The sequence below is a fragment of the Lytechinus variegatus genome, chromosome 2 (assembly GCF_018143015.1).
Source record: "Lytechinus variegatus isolate NC3 chromosome 2, Lvar_3.0, whole genome shotgun sequence".
Taxonomy (NCBI): Eukaryota; Metazoa; Echinodermata; class Echinoidea; order Temnopleuroida; family Toxopneustidae; genus Lytechinus; species Lytechinus variegatus.
This window is the reverse complement of record NC_054741.1, coordinates 51,836,778-51,861,462: the sequence shown is the minus strand read 5'-3', so window position 1 is coordinate 51,861,462 and position 24,685 is coordinate 51,836,778. Positions and strand designations below refer to the sequence as shown.

At 36.9% G+C, this 24,685-nt stretch overlaps 1 protein-coding gene across 1 annotated transcript in view; it reads left to right on the top strand.

Moving 5' to 3' along the window:
* LOC121406853 (protein APCDD1-like) overlaps positions 1 to 12,354 on the top strand; it is a 38,361-nt gene extending 26,007 nt beyond the window's left edge. The window contains exon 4 of the mRNA XM_041597725.1: positions 9,626 to 12,354. Coding sequence (XP_041453659.1) covers positions 9,626 to 10,387 — 762 coding nt within the window. The 3' untranslated portion in view covers positions 10,388 to 12,354. The remainder of the gene's footprint in view (positions 1 to 9,625) is intronic.
* The last annotated feature ends 12,331 nt before the right edge of the window (positions 12,355 to 24,685 follow it).

Sequence of the window (24,685 nt, the reverse complement as noted above, 5' to 3'; positions counted from 1 at the left end):
TATTACCCTCCAAACTGAAACCGAGAAGAAAAATCGGATTAAAATTAATTTCCATCCGCAAAAAAATGATGGCTATTGTTGAGGAGCGTTTGGGCTGGGTGGGATAGGAGAGGGGAAAAAATCATCAAGCGCACACGATCCAACTGATGATAAAAAGACTAGGATACGATATTGTCTCGCTTTGGTTGGGGATGTGTTTCAAAAAGCCCTTCGAGGAGAGGAAAGAGAAAAATATACCCCCACGTTGGGTTATCATGTGTGATGCACCTGCAAATAATTTGAAATAAAAGACGATGGATATAATTTTCACGGACCCATGCACTAATCAACATTGTTTGCTATTTACCATTGTTAATATTACCCCAACTATGTAATGAGTATTGAAAGGAATAGGAGATTATATAAAACTGGAGATATGCGCTAAATTCAATACCCATTCTCAGAAAGAAGGTAGTTTTGATGGCAATATTTTCGCGTCTTTGTTAATTAATATGTGATAATATGTGCACATGCGGTTTCTTATACATTCTATTGTAAACGAGAGCAAGAATGTTCGTAACCGGCTGTCCAAAGACGTATGATTTTTTTATCGTTATAGAAGCAAGATTATACATGACTAAATCTTTGTCAAAGAACAAAGTATTTTCTTCGATAATATTCTGATATCTTCCTTGTATTTCATAAATAAAATATATTTTGTTTATTCGGAGGTCAATCTTCTGAAATATGACGTCATAATAATAGCAGCAATCAACACTGACGCACGAACTTGAGTGCTGCCCATATCAGCGCCCTAATTGACCAAGAGGTTATAATCACGCGGTTTATTCCGAAACGGCGCCACGTGTAACTCTGGGTTTGTTAACAGAATCATTGATAACAAAATTCAACGTGGATGATAAGGCCGTCGCGACGGTCAATAAGATGATATTGTATCACTGGCGGTATTATTTTGCTGAAGTTTTCTTGTATTGAAATCAGAAAAGTCGTTAACCTGATTTTTCAAATCTAATTTAGGGTTGTATTGCACTTTATTAAGTCAAAGGCCTGAATAATTGTGTCTCTGTATTTGCGGTCTTGAATCATAAACATGCCTCAGACATCTTGACCAGTTTGGTCCAATCATCTTTGTTGAAACTGCACATCTATGATACGTACATAGAGATCACCAAATTGGTGGTTATCGTCATGGACCCTGTTTTACCAAATTGAAAAAACAAATGACATCACCAACGAAACAACATAAATATAGGTACACAAGGATTACAACATATACAATAAAGATTAACTAGAATATCTATATTCAAGTTTACTTCATCCAATATTAATAATTCAAATTTGAGAATCGAGTTTTGAATTTTGAAGGTGGCATTTGACGGGATTCTTAGGCATACCATGTATATGATGGAGAAAAAAAAAACAGGTGCTTGAGTACAATGGTATATGTAGTAATAATAGCATGTATGCTTGTCGGTGAGGGTGGGTGTGGATGTGTGTGTGTGTGTGTGAGAGAGAGAGGGGGGGAATAGATGGTCCCAGGCAGGTTCAGAAAGGGAGAGACATAGACATCAATTCTCGTAACAATTGTTTAATTTTATTTTCGAGTGTCATAACTTTATTGAATTTGTTTTGGTATGTATATGGCCTATTCGACCGTGTACGAACCAAATTAATCACAAAATTAATCAATTATCTCAAAATTGTTGATTTTAGCACGCTCACTTCTAGCAAATTTGTCAAAACAGTAAAAACATTTTTAGCGTCCTTTAACATAATAGTTTCCTCATTACACAAACGACTCGGAGTGGGGGAGAGCGGCGGATAGGATACCGCGACTACCTGAAGAAATGGGTTTCACAAACCTTTTAGATAAGTTTGTATCCAAAGTCAGAAAAAAAACAAGATACTTAGGCTGCTGAAGCCTCTTTTTATACAAATATTCTTGGGGTGAAACCATCGGGTGAACACTTCTGTTTGTATCTTTAGATCACGTTGCCATAAACCTTTGACATCCTCTAACCTAACCCAGATTGTTTTTCAACAAATATTATTCGAACTACATTGATGCTTCTTCCAAGATGTCAACTGGCGGTTGAACAAGAAACGAGAAATCTTTGCTCTAAGCAAAGCTACACTTCCTCAAACCCAAAGTTTGATGTTTCTTGCTAGTCTCAAGACGATGCCTCATAATACGGAAAATATTAATTATCGCTGATTCTCATTGTGACGTAATGTAATTCGCCGGTTGATGAGTATCTACCCCGCATACATGACTTGTATGCTCCGAGTTCAGTTGCTTTCATACTGCGATAGCATCATTCCTGACTCGATGTCTTTATTTAGCAAGTCGTGGTGACCAGTCAGTCGGGCACGTCTAACTTCATTTCGTGCAGACTATCTCTTGCTATCGATACTTTCTCTTGCTCGCCGAGTAATATTGCGACCGATTACCAGGGGCGCCAACCTGCAGTCATGAATATTCATGTCAGTGACGTCGCTCTTGGCTAATGTTTGCACTCTGAAGCTATTAAACTTGACAGCATTGTCTCTCATTACAGACCTACTTTAGCTTTGATCGCAACAGAAATATCCTTCAAATCTGTAGGAAATGCATTCTTACGATTTCAAAACAAACATGACAAATGCAGCTAAATCATACCAACAAGGGTAAGGAATGGCAAAATAAAAACAGTTACAAAATGCTTCTTACAAATCGTTGAAACTCACAAATCAGATCACTTTCTAAGGTTGCTTCATATAACATTCAGGATTGCACTAAAGCCATATAAATATGAATCAGTGTTATATGTGTTTTTAGTCTGTCCTTATATTTTGTGATAAGTTTTGATTATTTATTTGAGTGTGTTAATATCTGCCTTAGATGAATTCATTTGATAAAAATGATTCTTAAAAAAGGGCAAATATTATTCAAAAAGAAAATACTAGGGGCATTGAAATAAAAACGATCCACCATCATGACCATGTATACCTCGTGAATTAAAGTAAAACTAAAATTATTCGTTGACATATAGCTAGGGCTTTCATACTCTTGAAAAGTCCTCAATATCGGAAGGAAAGATTTTTGTAGGAGTCAAGACGAAGATTAGAAGAAGCTGCAGTTATACGAGAAAAAAATAAAGATGTTGAGAACATAGTCTATTTAAAGGGCATACAAGCAAACAGCCCAAAGATACCCGCCTCAAGTCCCAAACTACTCATATCTAGCCAGGTCCATCACCCATAATGCAGCATTGTCAGCAGTGTAGTCTTGCAATGTAGACCCACTTACATGACAACACACATTCACTACTCAATACATTCATAATTGCAATAATTTCGGTACCAAGTTCCAAAACAGGTACATTTCTACACTGTAAAAACTGTGGTATTAAAACTGACACCAATTGGTGTTAATAGAGGACCACACCCTGAGGTGTTAAAATTACACCCTAAAGATTGAACATAACACCAAAGAGTGTAAACGTAACAACCAAAGGTTTTGTAATAACACCTGTAGGTGTAAAACTCACACCAATTTAACACCGATGTAAAATAACTGGTGTGGTCCTCTATGTACACCAGTTAACACCACAGTTTTTGCTGTGTATACCCCCTGAGCATTTCAGCTTCTATACACAAATAAAAATTATTGGCAATTTTATCCTCTATCCTGATAGTCATCTCAAAAGGTAGATTTTAAGACTAACCAGTTAATAACATATCTTCAATGGGACACGTGTTGGCCATTTTGCTCCCCATTTAACCTATAACAAAAACCTACATTTCCTCTATATGATAGATGTCATGAAAAGTAAAACTTATCGTAAAATGTGACAAGTCTTGTTGGGAGACTATATCAAATTGGGGTTCGCAGCCGCGGGCAAAATGTGACCAAAATCCGTATTTTGCAGACTACATGGGGGTCAATTGACACCGTGTGAGTAAACACAGTCCCCATTTTGTCACAAAACTAACTAAATCATAATTCATATCTCGGAGGGCGCAATACGTCAATTAATCATGTCGTCGTGATGAATAGGGAAAACAATATTTTTGATGAAGAAACAGAAGCACCAAGAGAGGAGATTATGGTAAAGATGAGAAATAATGGGTGTGAGAACAAGACTTCGCGGAGACGAATTAATTGCAGACGAACGAATGAGGTTAATGGGGTCGAGCTATTTTAAAATGTATTGGCGTGTTCGCACTGCCCGCACGATAACTGTGTCTCTTAGATTCGTAAAGCTCTTTCTGCATCCCTGTTTCCGTTACGGTAACTCCTTTCGATGGGTATACCTTTTCTTATATCTTGATATGAAAAGAAAAATGACTCCATCTTTTCTCCGAGTTGTCAAAAATCATATTAATCTATTGAAAGCGTTGTGAAAAGGTTATATAGTAAGAACAGAAGACAAAAAGAACAAAGTTGACACGATTATTAAGGAGGAAAGTTGCTAAATCTTTATGTCGTAATTATGAGACAGTTTTGAGTAGCACCCCGTTAACTGTACAATACGGAATTACAAAAGGATTTGAATTTGCATACGAATGCCTGAATAATACACGGGGAACTGAAAATATATACTGGCAGTGGGGACATTCCCTAAGATGTAGAAATATTATCTTCAACACGTGGCGCCCGTTTACCCAGAATGGCGTGGCGCGCGTTGAATGATGATTGTGTTGTCCTTCATCATTTTGTCTCAAGTTCATCATTCATTTTTGTCTTGACTTTGAACAGAATGTGCGATTAATAAAAGAAGAGCTACATCTTTCGTGGCTGACTTGTATTTTTGTCACAGCGATGTTCGATTGACAGAATCAAAGAATATTCATCTCTTCTGGGTTTTATAACCATACGATTACAATTATTATAGTATTTCTATACTGCTGCAACTGACTAAGAGATCCTATATAAACATTTAAATTATCGGGTGAAAACTGCTGCGAAAACTCTGTGATATCATTTTTTTTAATGTTGAAAAATTATCAGTGATTAGACATTTTGGAAGAGGAGGGTTGTATTCTTTAAGGTTCTTTTTAGGATCCTTTTTTTAAATTAACAGTATGTATCGATCATTTTAAACCTATCAGCCTGGATATGCCGGGGGGTTTTCTCGTTACTTTTGCTTGAACAAAGCGGCAAAGGCGGCACAGATTTAACAAGCCCGTGGCGAAAATCTAAATGCGATTGTATTATCAGCGACCTAATTAATGTGCATGTACTTAACCTAATTTGGAAAATTGTGTCTCTATACCGAACATCATTTGGCGAATAGACTGTAATATTTCCGTTTTAGATAAGTAAAATTCTAGACATGTTCGGTGGAGACAATAATATTGTGAGTTGAAGCTATTTGTGTTATTAGATTTAAGGTGAGTGAATTGTTTTACTTTGAAATGAAATTAGAACTAGAAGACGCACTGCCGTCTTAAATGTTGGCAAGCGTCATGATCGTGGGTGGAGTGATTCTTTTTCGCTATTGGTAAAAATAATATCTTGCCACTGGCGTTGTGTAAAAGAGGGCAAAGACCCAGATTTGTACATCTGTTACGATTTCTAGCTAATTTGAGCCACGTTTATAGCGGATGACTTGTCTACATGATATATCTTAATACAGAACTCGGAGATGTTAAAGGTAGAATGTCCTCTGGGGGTGGTGTTCTGGATCAAAGCCATGTTCTAGTCAGAAGCACGATTTTTGCAACTTTTGCAATAAAATATAAGAATACTTGTGAAGGAGAAAGTGAGGGATGAATTTTTAATGCTTTTTGGGGGGGAGAGACATTTGCATGATTGAATACCCTACGCTTCCGATGTAAGAGACATCTTCGCTCTGAATTCACAAATAATGTGATTTCATTATTTTTTTTACTTGCCCCGGAGAGTATTCTGCGACTCTTTAGATTCGATTTATGTCGTTTTTCTCTCTCTCTATTTTTTGTCGTTCTTATATAATTTTGCATATGACATCCATCTAATTTGTATGATGAAATGGGTAACATCTATTCGTTCCACTTTTTACGCCTGTCCTGTATGTTTTGGATATGCGATGATGTTTCCTTCTTCAAGAACATTTTTTTAAAGATCTAGTAATGCTGCAACAATACTTCTCCCGCTGCTACCATTAATGCCACTATATCTTCTTTTCCCTTTCCTTCTTTTCTTCTTTCTTTCTTTCTTTCTTTTTCTTTCTTACTTACTTTCTTTCTTTTTCTTCTGTCTTTTCTTCGTCTTCTTCTTCTTCTCCCGTTCTTCTTCTTCTTCTTTTCTTATTCTTCTTCTTCTTTTTCTTCTTTTCTTATTCTTCTTCTTCTTCTCCTCCTCCTCCTCCCCTTCTTCTTCTTCTTTCCTATTCTTCTTCTTCTCCCGCTTCTTCTTCTTCTGCTGCTGCTTCTTTTTCTTCTTTTTTCCTAGCAATGCCCGTAACCAACACTCAGAATACAAATGACACAAGAGTTGTCAAAATTGTGAAATTGTCATTAGTCACCTTCATGCACCCAATGATAACTCCTTACTTTATCTTTGTCCTCATAGTCAACATTATCTCCCGTGGTTTTCTTTCTCTCCATGTAAAGTATCTTTCTGAAATGTTAATGTTTTTGAAATCTACAAAGAAAATTGAATAATCAATCGATAAACCAGTTTGTCTGTGACCGCCGTTTTCGAGGCCACAGCCTGGCAGATGTGGGGGTGAATGTGATGTGTTCATTCATCTCGGAAACAAGCCCATATTTAAGGGGATCATTATTTTGCATCATTTGTCTCGGGGCTCCGAGCGGTTACGCGATACATGATCGCGTCATGTGAGAAACTGAGAGGCGAAATTGGATCGTCTTTGATTTCCTTCATGTCTTCATTATTTTGATCATAATGTGTTAAATTGGACAAGAAAGCAAAAACACAAAACGTGTCTTATTGTCTCCGAGTAGGAGAAGCGAAGGCAGCACGATGACTGATGTCTCGTCAGCATTTAGGACGGATGAAAAGGGGCTCGAAAAAAGGGGAAATACAAAAAAAAAATGAAAAAGTTCCGGAAAAACTAGATCTGCAGTATACGGTTTCATTCAGGTCTCATTGAGTGGGTCTTGCATGGGAACTGGTTGAAGTGGTCATTATCTGCATCCACTCTTCATTTTATTGGGGTGAGCTTTATGCCCCCATCGGGAGACGAAGCATTAGCATTGTATTACTGCCCCGCCTAGAGCCGCTCGTCAAATCCTGACCAATATATATCCGGTTTGTTCTCATTGCCATTATGCTATGTCGGGTAAAAAAAAGGTATCGGTATTCACCAATCTGCTGAGATTGTGTTTGCGTTTTTCATTGTTTTAATTATATCTTAAACTGAACGTAATTTACAGCAAGAAATTGAGGAACGGTGGGCACATAATTCGACAAGGATGCGGGCGATCCATTCATTCATAAAAAATATACTTGTGCGCATTTGCTAATCAGTGCGTGAATAACGGCATTTTATATTTCTCTTTATGTGTTTTTGCGATAGGCCCACTTCCTTCCTATTCGTATTTTTATCTCACTCCATCCCCTTTGATCTTACGCGCACTATACTGGCAGACTTTCCCCTCGGCTATATTTGTCTCAAGTATCTCGTACCATGATTTCAACATGGCTCTCCCCCCTCTCTCTCTCTTTCTCTTACTCTTTCTTCCTCTATCTTCTCACTTTCGTTCTCCCTTCTACCCCTCACTTAATTTTTTTTTTCTGTGACTTTTGATATTTTCCCTCCTCCCCTCCCTACATCTCACTCATGCCCCCAATCACTCTCCATCTTATCTCGCTCTCCACGCACCCATGGTATCGCGTAGAACCACTTCACATCTCATTTAGATCTTACATTGCCAACCCTCCAAACAATGTGGTTACCCCTGGCACTCAGGGAGAAGGGATCACTGGCTCACATTCTTATGTTTTCAGTGGCGGTAGCGGTTCCATGACATTTGCTCCGGCGACAATTGCTCCGATGGAGAATCTGCACATTAAGCAAAACATGAAACATAACCTCTAAAAATAAATAAACCCTTATCATAATATTTACATCATTCTGAACCAAAAACTCTATTACAATCCTAACTCTAACCCTAAGCCTTCTAAGATATTAAGACCGGAGCAATTGTCGCAGGAGCAAATGTCGTGTCACCGCGGTGGTTGACTTTATTTTTTATTAAGTAGGAGGGGGTAGGGCTAGTTTGGAGGTAGAGTGGTGAAGGAAAAATTGCATGTACCATGTGTACCGTTGGATGGTAATTCAAGAGCTGGCTGCATGGGGTTGGGGATATTGGCTAACATCCTCCCCATGTCGCTACTGCACATGATTGCATTTGTACTCTTTTCTCGACCCTCACACACCCCTTTCAGTTTTTATGCAATTAGTGTTATACCCACCAAGTGTAATTCTCATTTAGTCTGATGCTATCTTTCGCGACAGTTGGTCTAGTTTTCACATCGTCTGCATGTTTGGTTTTTTTTCACTATATGTCAAATGGAGTTCGAACCAGTAGCAATCAGACTGAAAGGTTATCAGACGAACTGGTTGCAGAAATAACGAGATAAGACCCCCTTGAGAGGAGACCAAATGGGCAGTAAACAAAGCAGTTATAGACATATTTAAATTTTATCAAACATTCGATCGTTTGTAAGGAGATGTTCCGATTAGCTAACCACGAAAGTTAATTATGTTAATCAGGCCTATTTAAGAAATAAAAAAAAACACGTTAATTAATCAATTTTCAGCATCAACTTCGGCACTTGCATTGTCCGCAAGGGCCCTTTCGGTTACTGTTAAAATTTCGTAAGCATTTTAAAGATGCTTTTTTTCGTATGACAGGGAGGTTTTCAAATAAAAGCAAGGTTTTCACGTTGTCGTAGGGCACTCAAAGCTTTGGTGGATTCGTGGGGTAGTAATTTTCTGGCAATCCGGAACAAGCTCATTGGTGTGCATCAATACTCGATGAATTGATTCTGTCGATGTTGGCGCTGCCGAAAAATTGGCACGACGTTGCCATGATTAACCCCTTGACATTCGCTAGTAAAGACCGCGTAGTTATATCTTCTCATGTTCCTATAGCTTTAGGCTTCGGCCACGCATACAGGCTGACAATACCTGTTCATGTCTAAATTAACCAATACGGGACATTTTCTTTTAAAGCAATGTTTTCATCGATCCGAAGTCTGTCAATAATGGCTTTTGGTGGGACTTAGATAATCTCCTTTAATGATTAGCTTTAACAATTTCACGTTGTTCGACGTCTCTGTCTATTAGTTACAGACTTGTCTTCTTCCTCAAGAATTTTTTATGTGATGACAGCCATGAAATCCACGTAAAGATCCTCTGTCAGAGCCTGATACTCTGGAGTTGTAGAATTGATGAATAGTCATTAACTGTTATAGTCATATTTCTAAGCATGAGGATTATGATTTTCTTGTATAATCTTGTATTTTGCGTTATTTTGGATCTTCTTGCTGTTGATAATCAGATAAATTTCAATATTTTTTAAAGGTACTTTCATATTATGATACATTCCCCGAGTAAGCCTTTATAGTCAATAACAATATCATACAATTTTTTATGTATCTAAATATTTATTCTATTTGTCATTTCAGGAATACTGTACTGTGTGTCGAATCGTCTACAACGCACGTGAGCATGCGCCTCCAATTCTACCCCGGATACAACACAAAAACATAGCCTTAGCCGGAGGCTGGGTCAGCATCCACTGCGAGGTTCGACACATCTACTTCTTAACCCGCCACCTCATCTTTTTCGATAATCAAACGTGGGAAGGCCACTACCATTACTACCGCGACCCGCTGTGTCAGTTTCCCAAGTACACTGTGTCGGTCAAGGGAACCCGAACAGCAGGTGAGCCGTCGGCCATAGTAGAGGGCGCCACAAATTATAAATTCACCAGTCTCGCCATGTACCTCACACCGCAGTGCGACAAGGAAGTCGAGCGATTCAACTCCAAGAACGTCCAATGCGGAAAGCGCGGCGCATGGAAGATCGGGCGGACCCTCGATGTTACGTCAGCAGGCGGATGCGACGTCATAGGAGTCAGCTTACCTCACACGGAGTTCGAACTGATAAAGACAGTATCAGACGCTGAGATGGGCGTCCTACTCTTTACTGGACAACGCCCCAGCGACGGGCAAACTCCGAATAAGGAGTCCCTGAGAGCTACATCATTCCAAAGTCCATTACTATATTGCTCGGATGAAAGCCCTTTTGAAGTACAATACACTGAGAACTCCGGGGATACAAGATCCAGTGCCGACCCAAAAATAAAGATAACAATTAGCAATAGCATTTTATTGAGTGTTATAGTACTACTTATAACATCAGCCGTCAGACTGCGATTATTATAGCAAAAGTAAAAACCATTCTTTAGAAATAGTTGATTTTTTTTAATGGCTTCCTATTCTACTTGTGTTTGTATATAACATAAATCCACGTACAATGTGATCTGCTATGATGGAAGAAAAGTTTTTATATTATCTTTTTGCACATAATGTGTACATGATTGTAAATACAAAATGTCTTCTAAGAATGTATGATTTTTATATATGTCTCGCACCTGAAATGATAAAATGAAATGATTAAATGGATTCATCAATATTGTTGGTAGAATGGTGATATTGTGTATATTTGCTGGGGAATTCCTGACGCCTAATTTTTTGTGTTTGGTTATCTCTGACTGAGGATAGATAACAAGAGTTTACTGTCTTTCGCACAAAACATATCTCAGAAATTCATGATCATAATTTCCTTAGATCCGCCGTGGAAATATTTTTTTTTATAGACAAAGCTGGCACCAAAATCAAATCGATTGAAAGTGATGAAGAAATATCAAACATGCTTTAGACAAAAAATCATCGAAATCGGAAGACTGAAGTAAGATGTAAAAAATAAAGTTTTTGATTTCGCAAAATTTCACAAAATTAATGATATGCATTGCATACTACGGGTTGAATGTCTCCGAAGATGTTGTATACTCACTGACGATTCATTTTGTATTTTTACAAGAGTTTGCTAAATAAAACTGCTCGTATAATCTCATAAAATATTCAAAATATGACAATTGCTCTTTAACTTAATTACGATTTTTATAAATGTTTTAAAGGATGACGAAATTCTTTATGGAAAATAGAAATGAACATTTATATGATAAAGAATATTGGGTCTTTGACTTCAAAGGCTCTTGTTTTTGTACTGTATATTAGTCAATTATGCACATCACTGCATGAAATAATAAAAAAAACATGTTGTAAATCAATTATTTTCTTCAACCGAGTTCGATGACATAATCTTCATTATTACTATGATAACAAACGATAGTGAACATTTTTATCATGTTTATAGGGACATGTTTACCAAAAATGATAGACATTTTCTTCCTACCTTATGTTTTTCAAATCATATCGATGTCGAAATGGTAGTTTCTGTAAAACTTAAAAATATATTATTTTACTTCCACAATCGAAAAAGGGACAATACTTACATTTCTGACATTTCTATATATTCATACTCGGGACTTCTATATATTTATATCGACACATCCTATTATTATTTATTTTTTTATCTATTAATTATTTCTCTCAGTTAGATTCATTCACATCACTCCCGAGTAATTAAACTAGCTTGGTCATAACTATAGCCATGGAAACCTTGTAACCCATGGTACTCAAGGATTTACCAGAAACAATACCAACCCAGCCGGGGCACTTTTATGAAGAACGTTTTCCCCATAAGTAATACAACAGACAAATTGCCTCGAGGGCGCGGGGGCACCATAGCCCTCTTAGTACCCCCTCGGATCAGCGCCTTTTGTTACCCTATGCTACCTTGTTATGAATAATATTACTACATCAAAGTAATTGACACAATTATCAAGTTATTTTGATTGATGAAAAGGTATATAATTTATCTTGGCCTATAGCAGATTGAAAAAAACATGATATAATTTGCTGTTTTGGACGGGGTATCTTGTATCCATGATTTGTTTTTCCATCCAAAGTTTTCACTTTAAAATGAAGGTGATTTTTGTGAGATAAACATTGACAAGCCAAAAAAAAATCACTCCGAAAAATCAAGAAGATTCTTGTAATGTCAAATCTTTACATGTTCTCTCTTCAACCCAATATCCAGGGGTGCTGCGTATGGTGTACAACATAGTTATGTAGCACCCCCAGAAAATCTTGGGGCGCCCCGCTTCCCATACCGGGGCCATGGTAAAAACTTGATATCATCATTGTCAATGCTTTCATCTTGTTTTCGTGATCGCTCGTATCTTGTTCTATAAGATTTCAAATAATTTCCAGAGTCAGAAAGATAAACAAATCTTATTGAAAGTCATTTAGTTCAATTACGTTTCGTAGTCTTTTCCAAGCTCAGGACACTTGGATATTTATTTTGAATATTTTTTGCTACTACTTTAAAGCATTACTTTTTGTATTCTCTGAATCATGTACATAATCATGAAGACAATGTAAAGCATGTTTAAATTCTGAGGTGTTTGAAAGAGAAATTACGAATCACATCCATTGTTGTTTTATTTTTTTGTTTTTTTGTTGTTATTTTTGTTGTCTTTTTTGTTGTTGTTTAGTGTTTGATATAGAGCGTGCAGAAGAAACAGAGTCGGGAAGCACTGCCCTCGCGTATCTTTGGTTCGAATAAGTTTCCATTGTATACAGCATGGATGTGCATGCTCGACCGATTTATACATGAAATAGCTGTCACGAGACGCGTCAGAAGCAACTAGAGTGGGGGCAAATATCCCAGAGGTCTTTTTTTGGGGGGGAAGGGGTGGGGGTGGGGTCTTGATGAAAAGTCCGATCGCATGTAGGGGTGGATCTAGGTTTGATAAGGGGAGCACTTTTGACCACTTATGGGTAGCAGTTGAAAAATAAAATTAACGAGCAAATGGGTCTATCAGGGGAGACCTGCTCTATCTCTCTAGAGGACGTTTCATGAAAGTTGTCTTCATTTAGTAATTTGTCAGTGAAATCCTCGGTTTTTTTATTGGCTGGGAGGCACTTGACTCTGAATCTTACTAAAGTTACTATGGCAACCATTGCAACTCTCAAAGCTGACAATTGAGCCAGTGCTAACAGCTTTCATGAACCCCCCCCCATCCGTGCCTGGTCGTTCAGACCAACATGTATGTCACAATATCGACCAGAATGCACTTTTCACGTAACAACAAACGAAGTTAATCGGAAGCGGTACTTCGGAAAGAGAAATAATTATTGCATGCAGTATTGTGATGACTGCCTAGGATAGAGAAATCGATATGAATTTATAATCACGTTAATGATGACGTCGTGGTTAGTGGCCCAATACCTAACATTCAAAACGTCTGCCATTTTATTATGGACGAGAAGTTTAGTTTTTTTCAAAGTGTGATTAACTTCGAGACATTATTATTTAAAATGATGATTGTGGTCGTGTTGGTATGATGATGATGATGATGATGGTGATGGTGATGATGGTGATGATGATAATGACGATGATGATGATGGTGATGGTGGTGGTGGTGGTGATGGTGGTGGTGTTGATGTGGTGCTGCTGGCGGTGGTGGTGGTGATGCTGCATGGGCCCGTTCCATAAAGGACTTAGGAATGTTATAACTTTGTTATCATGGCTGTCATAATAACGGCTCAGCAGCCAATCACAATCAAGCTTTCCATGGTACTTGTCATAATGGCAAACTCACGATGTAAACTTTTACGAAACGAACTTGATGAAGACGGTGCTAACAATGAATAATGGTAATGTTGGGTATGTTGATCGTGATGATGGCGATTGTAACCCATTCCTTACAGACCCAAACCGGACCAAAAAATGAATTTGACAAATCATATACCAGTCGAATGTTTATAAGCTACTTAACAAAGAAAAGCAAGCTTCAGGCATTTTCACCGCTTACCAGCTGATTATTTGGCTTGAGAACTACAATTATCATGCTTCGAAAATATGCTTTTTTTGCACTTGCTTTCACCAGCCTCGAGACCATGACGCCATGTTTTGTTAGAAGCATTGTGATTCTATATTTTGTACACATGCAAACAAACTGGGTGATTTTCCTATTTTTATTTCTTTATTTCTATCAAAAAAGAGATGTCATAAATATTTTTCCTGTAAGCTTAATTTGATGCAATCAGAAGCTTTTTATTATTGTTATAACATATTTTATTTTCTGCTTATTTGTCCCAGCTTTCCAATTATATCTCCATTCAAATTATGTGTAACAACTTTTCCTGACATAGCAATTTAGGCCCAATAAGAGCCAAACAAAGAAATCAAAATAACTTAGTGAAGAATTATAGGTTTTTTTTATACATTAGAGCATATCATATCTTTTCTTTCCCAATTATTTGGCGCAGCTTTCCAATTATATCTGCATTCAGATTATGTGTAACAACTTTTCCTGACATAGCAATCTAGGCCCAATAAGAGCCAAACAAAAAATCTCACAAAAAATTATTGAAGAGTTGCCGGTTTCAAGTTTATTTCATTTCTCAACTCAATAATACAACATAGGATATAATCCATTTGAGAACTGGATCATTTATCGTTCCATTTTTTTCTGCAAGTAAAAAAAATCGAATTCAGAATCTGAAAAGCAGAAACGTTAACATTTATTTTTATGTAAAAGCCAATCACAACGCTCCCAGCACAACATGACGTCACGGTCTCGAGTCCGGTTAAAGCACTACAAGAAAGCATATTTTCGAAGTAATAATTTGAGTTATTCTTTATAAGCAAAATACTCAGCTTGAAAGCGGTAAAAATGCATGAATGCATTGCTGTGTTAAGCAGTCTATAAGCTATCGGTTGGTATATGATTTTTTTTCAATTTCACTTTTAGTCTGGTCTGGGTTTTAAATATTAAAATTCATGAATGTTTAAAATAGACTTAAAATCTTCCGAGGGATTTGGTTAAGAACACGGACTACTATCAGTTAGGCCTAATTAGATCACTGCTGAACAATTGAACCATATCCACATTGATAATTGACGATTGAAGTAGAATATTTACGATACTGGTATTGATTATGGCAAAAAATCTGATCGAAAAGGCCTAGATGACAACAGAATAGACTTAAACATGTTCATGCAAATCCATTCCTGAATTCATGACGTGTGTCATCATGCAGGTAAAGCGCTTAAAAACATTCCGGGTTTTTTTACTTATTTTGTCTGAAGAAAAGGCAGATTAATGTTGAAATAATTGAAGTGCCGATTTTGACAAAGTTGCCAACAGCATTTGTTTCATAAATACTCTTTATAAATGAGTCACGAAATTGGTCGAAGCATGATTTTATAATTTTGGCATTTATAATCATCGGGTTAAAGACTTGATTGCTTTTTATTCAGTGTGTGACGCCAAAAGTTAAAAGGCGCGACCAATTATTACATAAATCGCTTGGAGCCGGAGATAATTATCACTCTCTCTCTCCTCTTGCAATGTTACCAGGTAATCAATGCTCGACGTAATTGCTGTGCTTGTTGTGATAGTCGATTGTATTCAATTACTGAAAACGGCTATTGAAAACAGGGTGATTAAATGTCATGGTGATGTATCCTTATGTTTCGAGTCCAAGGACGAGTCATGGATGTTGTATTGGAGACAACCTTACTTCATTGCGTTGTCGCCCAGAAATATGACGTCGGAAATCAATGGTGAAGACGATGATGATTGTGATCATTGTGATCATCTTGATGAATAATAAAGGGTCAAGGTAATGGCAATCTAAATGAAGACAATTTGATTTTTTATATTATAGAATAAGGATGAAAATGAGGAGGAGGAGGAGGATCTCGATGGCGTTGATGATGAAAGTGGTTATTTTGATGACTTTGGTAGACTATGGAAGGTAAGTAGGAGAAAGTTGAATAGGAGACAATGGTATGATGGTGTACATCATTTTGAACATGCTGTTAGGCTTCCTTTTTCATACAATTATGCTAAATTTGATCACTGAAAATCAGGAAATACATAGCACACGTCATACACGAGGCGATATATATTTCCACTATCCTTGCATTCTTAAAATTAGGAGTCAGTTATTAAAATCATGCAGAATGGCTTGTATAACGTAATGTGATAGAAAGTCACTGATCACTCGTGAAGAACCCTACCATGATGTTTGGGTTGTGACAGCGCTTTAATTTCTACACATGGATTATGGTGAAATGATTACCAGATATCTCAATGATGTCAAAACGTTTTTAAGTGGGCTACAATTTTGGGGTTTATCGTTTTCCTTTTCATTTACGAATATGTTTTATTTATCGAAGGTTTACAATAATTTTCTGGGCCAAAACTGCGAAAAATTGTGCCTCTTCTTGTTGCATTCAAATGATCTTTCTACTTCTAATTCAATTTTGCGAGCGAGTGAGCAAAGAAAAAATCAGACGAAGATTACTCGATTAGGCAATATTTGTTTTTATAATTTGATTAAGGCTATAGATTATGATACTGTTGATACAAACATGTGAAATAATAAAATTTCAATGTGTATACCGTGCAAGGTAACGCAAACATAGCTTTCTTGTGAATCATCCTTGAAATGCACTCCAATATCGAGATAGGATTGGGTGCAGTAATCCCCATCGAAGTCGTTGACAATGATTCAAAGAGACGTGGTGTAGTTTCAAGAGTTTTAGTAGAGGGATCATTTCGATTTGTGTAACCAAGAAGATAGGGTCTCTGTCAGAGGCGAATCCAGGATTTTCCTAAAGGGGGAGGGGAACATTTTCCCGATGAAAATTTGACAAGCAAGCCCCCCCCCCCCTTAAAAAAATAAAAATTAATGCATACTTTCAGGGGGGCATACTTTGGTAAAAAAAGGAAATTTACATGACAAATTGTGATTATGGCTCTCAAGGGGTGGGGGGCACGGGCTGGTTACAGAAGTGGGGTCATTTAAGGTTGTCTGAGAAAAATGAAAAGAGAGGAGGAAAAGGGGTCTGAACGAAAAAGGAAATTTAAAAATGAAGGCTATTGAATAGAGATGTCGGGTTCCTCAAACCACCCCCCCCCCCTTCTCGGCCAAAGGAAGCCACGATTATAAAATTTTTTCGAAGAACTTATCCTTATAAAGATTATTTACTCTAGGTGTAACTTCGTCTAGAAAAGCATTCACGTATAGAAACACATCAGTACAATTATGTGTTTTTTTAAATATATTTTAGACTATGCGTTCATCCTCAATTTTATTTGTCTCCAAACAAAATCATATTTGGGTAAAGTATATATCCAGGCAAATGAGTGTTGTGAAGGTATTCATATTCAGTCCCGCTAGAGCGCGGGGGGAGGGGCTGAATATCAACTTAGTAAAATTTTGGAAAGAAGAATGTTGACATTGAAAACGAGATAGAACTAGGGTATCTTTATTCAATGCATTCTTAATGGAATGAACGATTTGACCTTGAAATCTTGATTGACCGAAGCATGATCTCATTCATAAAAAAGAACCATTACGATGCATCCATGGGAGAGATCGATGTTTTAGCTTCCTAAATGGACTGCCGGCCCTTCTTTGCCATAAATACATTTCCCATTTGTGTTTTCTTTTTATCGCATATCTCCTTCTGATCCCAGCCAATCTTCCGAATGATATGACTGTCTTGAAATGCTAGCCCGATTCTCTTGAATAATACTAAAGTGATTTAGCAAGGAAGCACTGCGATCGGACAGCCTCTGATATTTTGTTGGTTACTATCCGTCACCGCAATCATCACAGATCTACGGTAGATGAATACCACAAGTGACAAGTACTTATATCTCAGTCTCGCCCTCCTTGCTAGTTGAGTTTCAGACTCACTCGATTTCCTCACTTTCATTTGGAAAACAAAAAATCATCAAGTATTTATACAGCTTTGAAACCCACTCTATTGGAATATGAATATTTCCGAAACATTGATAAAGAGAGACCTACTTGTATCATAATTATCTTCGGGCTGATTTGGAGGAAATAATTGCTAGAAGTCACCTTTTTTCTAATTAAGAAAAAAAAACTTTGCACTTTTGTAGGTATAAAAAATGCAAATTTTGGAAAGCATCCTTTTACTGTGCAATTTTTCACGTTTCTAATTTTTTTGAATAATTTGAAAACGTAACAAAAAATCTTATGACAGTATGAGTGCAATCAGTTGACAATCCATTTAAGTCTCTTTAGTAGTACGAAGAACATTGCAGTGTTTTATGAACTCAAACCAGCCACCTCCATATTAATTGCGTTCCAGACTCAATCTATTTCTACATTTTCATTTGAAAAATAATAAAATCAAGTATTTCTAGAACTTAAAAAAAAATCAGCAACACAAATCAATTGTTTCACAATTTGTGTTCGGGCTAATTTGGAGGAAAATATTCTAGAAGTTACATTATCCGCAATAAGAAAAAGAAACACAACTAAAAGCACAAGTATTATTTTGTAATTGACTGTGTACGATTTGGAAAAGGTAAGATGAAAAAATCTTTATGAGTGCAATCAGTAGACAATCGGTTCAAGTCTCCTATATGAAAATCTTGAATGTTCTTATGCCTATACATGATCTCAAACCCACCACCTTCCTTTCCATCTTTCAGGTCAAGTCCACCCCAGAAAAATGTTGATTTGAATAAATAAAGAAAAATCAAGCTAGCAGAACGCTGGAAATTTCATCAATATCGGATGTAAAACAAGAAAGTTATAACATTTTAGAGGTTTCGCTTAGATTTCACAAAACAGTGGTATGCACAATTCAGTGACTTGCAAATGAGACCGTCGATGATGTCCCTCACTCACTATTTCTTTTGTTTTTTATTGTTTGAATTATACAATATTTCATTTTTTTACAGATTTTACAATAAGGACAAACTTGACTGAACCATGTAGTATTAAACAATGCTAGTTCCACATGTACAGGGAGGAATTAATCGTTATTTCACTTGACAATGAGGAGAAAATGAGAATATTTCTTATTTCTTATAATGAAATACAAAATAAAAAGTGAGTGAATGACGTCATCAGTCTCCTCATTTGCATACCGACCAGCATGTTCATATAACTGTTTTTTGAAATTAAGCGAAAATTTAACATGTCATAACTTTCTTATTTTATATCCGATTTTGATGAAATTTTCAGTACTTGTTGGATTTTTCTCCTTTTATTCAAATCAACTCTTTGTTGGGGTGGACTTGTCCTTTAATATGCACTTATAGGACAATATAACAACACAACCTTAAGTATATATATATATATATATATATATATATATATATATATATATATATATATATATATATATATATATATATCCTCTTGCCTATATCCATGCGTTTTACTCCAGTTCTATATCCTAAAGCGAAATCTCTGTATTTCATCTGGAAAAATGCTCCACAAAGCCGCTCATCGTTGATGGCTCGGGCTCTTAAGGGTTCATATTTCATTTTCACCTAGCCTAGACATTGTCGACATACTATTGACATTGAGGAACCGCCTCGGGTATATCATGAATTTTGACCTTTGACATTGTTAGTATGCTACGGCATATCTACACTGCCATCTAATCCAGCGACGTGAACCCAGGTGACGTTCTTAACCGATGTAACTTGTTGATGTAACAGATAACCAACATAAATTTGCTTTCCGTCAATGGTTATAGTGTTAGGATCTTGCTAAAGCTCATGATATAGGCACTATAAATTGTTGGTTTTTGTAATGTTTTACACAGTTCCGTTTTCTTTCAGAAGTTTAATAGATCATACCTGGTACAGACACACTGTCATGTCAATAGAATCGTGTATCATAATTATATAAAGTAGGTTCCAAATGCTTGTATACGTACATTTTCTTTATTACATGGACAATGGAGGGCGCCAGAGCTTTGATTTTGCCAGTCATTAAAAAAAATTAAGGCTTGGTCACACCGCCCGAGCGTTGTTGGAGCGGTCGTGGAGCGGTAGGTAGGGAAGGTCGAATTTCGCTCACAAAATTGGGGAAAAAATCGAAAAGAAAAAAAAATCGAAATCGAAAATGGTGAACGGTAGCGAGCAGTGATGATTTTTTGTTCTCTCCTGTCTACGACCGCTCCAACAACGTTCGGGCGGTGTGACCAGGCCTTAACTACATTACAATTCCACTGACAAACTATACAGCTTGCCAAGAAGTTGTGCTGACAAATTTGTGAAACAGTCTTTATTGCTCAGGTGAATTACATTTCACGTTTTAGTTTGTATAGAATACAAATCCCTCACTAAATATTGATGCTAGCGAAATGTTTTTTTTTTTTTGCTCTCATGATCATCCACACAATCCTGTACATTGTAATTTATGTTGATGTTGATGACAATTTGTAAATCAAGGAAATGTGTTTTATATATTTTTATATTCCATTAGCGAGATTGCATTTATACATTGTGTGGTCGGTAATCTCTTCGCAATGAGATTAAGGTGTATGAGGAGTTTCGACCCTTGAACTCCCTCAGGTGGGTCCCACTTGCCGTACCTGTTAGTGCAGTGCGTGCTGATTCCCTCAATCTTAGCTCCCAATGCTAAACCACAACGGACTGCAGGCATTATGTACTTTAGAGGGGCGTAGGGGATATGGGTATGGATGATAATGTTAATGGGCAAATTTTACTTTGCTGAAGAGTATTATAATCAGTCCATTCCCTGTCAAAAAAAGACAAAATTAGTATGAAAGGTTAGGCATTAGTCAATTAAAATGTATGTTCATTTTTGCCCATACGTTGGAAAGTAAACGACAAACCAACGCGACGTTGTCTACTAATCACTATTAGTTTAGATGACTCTCTGGTGAACAGAAAGGGGGCTGGGGACTGTTGCCCCCTCCCCCGAAAAATATTAACAATAAATAAACAGAATAAATGAATTAATAAATTAATAAATAAGGGTTCATGATCGAGAAAAAAAAGAAAGAGGAAATGGGAAATTATTATATGTCACAAAATTAGATTTTCATTTTGAAAAAGTCAATTTTTGGTTGCTCGCTCTCTTCGGTCCCTCGTGACTACTTGTCCCCCCCCCCGTATGCAATGTTCTGTCATTTTTTTTAAATTCACTTTACGCCACTGGGTTGACTAAAGCAAAGACACACAGTGTTGATGTTATTGAAATGGATGCCATTTTGAAGCTCCTTCGACTTTCCTTTCTTGACAATACCTTCCAGGACTCTTCGTGGTCATGGTTTAAAGACACCGTGCTTCAAAATATCCTCCTGTACTTCTCCTGAACTTCACCTTCTCGATAGGGTTAATTTACACCACTCCAGCCCCTGGCCATTCAATCTCCTTGCTCGGAAACAGTTGCCTAGCAACGGGAGTGCCTCTGAGTGTTGTCCTATCCGTTTCAATGCTATGCTTTACACCTTTATTAATATTTTAGCCGTATAGAATGGTTCTCTTTTTGTATGCAACCATAATCATAACAAAATGAGAGATTCTAATTTTATTTATTCATTTATATATATTCATTATCTCAGCACCATAGGTTCCAGGGGACATGGAAACACTAGGCAAAATTTTCTGCATTATAAGTAAACCTTCATATTTCTCATCTTTGTTATTATCATGTTAAAGGGGTACTCCGGGCTGAAAATATCTATATCCAAGAAAATAGAGTACAATTCACAAAGCAAAATGGCGAAAATTTCACCAAAATCCGATTACAAATAACGAATTTATTGAATTCTAAAGATTAACAATATTTTGTGAAAACAATTATATGCAAGTCATCATGAATATTCATTAAGTGGGCTGATGATATCACATTCCCACTATCCGTTGTCTTATGTTATTACATGAACTCATGATTAATTCATTTTCATATATATGTGAATGATGTGTATAAATTCTTATCAAATTAGTTGCAGCAATGAAAATCTAATGTTTTAAATCAGTTGTCAATCAAATTGTTTAAGTTATTGGGAAAAAAAATGAATAAACGTAATTTCATGCAATAAAATACGAAAGAACAAGCGGGGATATGACATCATCATTTTGCTCATTATATATTTATGAAGACATGCCTAGAACTGTTTTACTGAACTAATGCAATTTTTTTTGAATCCCATAACTTTGTTATTCCTTGTCTGATTTTGATCAATTTTTCAGTGCTTTGTTTGTCTATTTTTTATCTGCTCAAATCATATTCTTTTCAGCCTGGAGTACCCCTTTGAATATTGAAGAAATGTTCAAGGAATGTAATATTCGATTTGTTTTTCACAATAATAAAGTTACATGTCAAGTTTAGAACATTTTTCCTCTACAAAGCTTTCGTACTAATGCTGTCTTCGATGTCGTTTTTTTTTTCTTTCATGCCACTTAAAGGCGATTCCATACGTATCGTACGGGACATTTTGACAATTTTGGATTTCCTAGCCAAACGCTCAAGCAACAAAATGTTATTTTTTTGTCACTGATATAGCTGTAGTGGGTAGTCATGTGAAAAACTAATAACCAATACAAAAAAAATGATTATGGGTAAATTATAGGTGAAAATGTTGTGTGTCGTACGGGACGCAGAAATGTCCCGTACGACACGCAACATTTTAAGCTCTAATTCACATATGGACAGCATATTTGTTTTATTGTCAATTTTGTCATGTTTAATATTACCAGAAAGCAAATTGAAGTTCTTCTTTCGTTTGGACAGCAGGTTGAAAAATGTTGTGAAAATGGCTGATTTTTTTCTAGCCTGGAATCGCCCTTAAAGATATCAGTCCTTGGCATGTGATGACGCAGGTATCATGCCAGTTAGGTTATTTTTTCTACATAAGAATGCAAATTATACTTTCTGCAACACGTCATTTTCAGAATCTGTAGGTGCTGACCAATTTTTGAAGTGAATTAAGTGGGTTGTACATAACATACTGAATACTATAAACAATTTCTTTTAAACTGATTTACCCCAAGCTTGATTCATTATTCCAAGCCTACATTGTTCCGTAAATTGCAATTATTGTTATACCGAGGTTTCTTTACCTGACTGCTAAGAAAGCACGAGTGCCTGTGAGCAAGGAACCAGGGGACCAACGGCTTAAGGTCCTCTCCGAGGGACCTGGCAATGGGGATAAATGCCTTACCAAAGGGCACTAGCGCACCACTTGGGAATCGAACCCGGGTCACCGGAATCCGAAACCCCCGCTCTACCGACTGAGCTATCGCGCCTCCATAATTGATATATGCAATTTGCAAATAATCTTATAACAATTCATATAGTATAAAATAAAGCGAATAATTTCAAACTCAAACACAAATTAACTAATTGCTAGATGTATCGAAATAGCTATGAAGTCTAGGGAAATGACCCGTTCTCGTACAGTGACTTCTTGAAAAGATATCGGATGTGTGGTAAAAAAAAAAAATGAAAGAAGAAAATGCACTGGTAGAGGAAAAATGAAAAAGAAGTCGGGTGATCAAATTTAGAATTGGAAGAGATCTACGTTATGAAACTATCGATTATCTTCCAGGACCCGGTGGCGAAGGAAATTGTATATGAATCTTCAGCATTGTTACCTAAACCTCTCTTCCCTTCATAATCTGCCAACCTCTCATTGTTGTGAGAGGTGTGCAACCTTAAAATAAACGACTGGACGGCATCCCAGTCCCACGGCCAAACACCCCCACCCGGCGGGGAGAGGGAGATAAAACCGGTTTCTGGTTTCAAGTCAAATTATATCGGATGACTACGGGCTATCCGAATAATCAATTACGAAATTGGCTTCCATCGGTGCTTGCTCGTACCCGATGCGCATCGGATACCCGTCGGCTGCATTATGGCATGCGTTTTCGACTTGTTTACAAGATATACGATCTGGATGCTGGTGTTTTATTTACCTGTTCGTTGGGTTAGAGAGTAGTTGAGCCGAACATACAACATGATCAACGATGAGGGTAATCGTGATCTCAAGTGAATGACGGAGATATGTAATATCCATGCATGTCGACGTAAAAAAAAGTTGCAATGTCATAAAACAACCAGCTTTAACTCTTTTCACGCTGAATTAATTTTTTTGGTTAATTGTTTTGTTTCCATGTTATTTTCTTTAATTCAGAATATCAATATTGCACTAATTATACTTATTATCGTTATATAGATGTTATCCAAGAACTACTGCCTTTTATTTAGCTTATTACAATTGTTGAATTTAATTGTACGAATGTAAGAAATTGCAACATCAGCGCACAAAGGGTTAAACAACGTTAACCGAACTGTCACCATCATCATCGTGCATGATCAAGTGATTGCCATCACTGTAATATACATCAGCAAATTAATCATAATAATCATTATCATCATCATCATCCCCACCACCATCCACATCATTACCCCACCACCATCATGGCATCATCATCATAGTCATAATCGTCGTCGTCATCACCATCATCACCATAGCCTAAACCATCATCAAAATCATCATATAAAAATGAAAGGGAGCAATCTGCCCATCGCCTTCCTCCTCCACCCCTCTTTATTTTCTGTCCACTATAATAAGAATCAAACTTGCAGTCACCCCCCCCCCCCATTTAGTATCACCCTGCAAATTTTATTGAACATGAAGACCCTCGTCATTATTGGTGCAATATGTAACAAGTGGAACGCCTCTGGCAGTCTCGCCTGCATTACGCGATTCAATATAGAAGCAGTGCT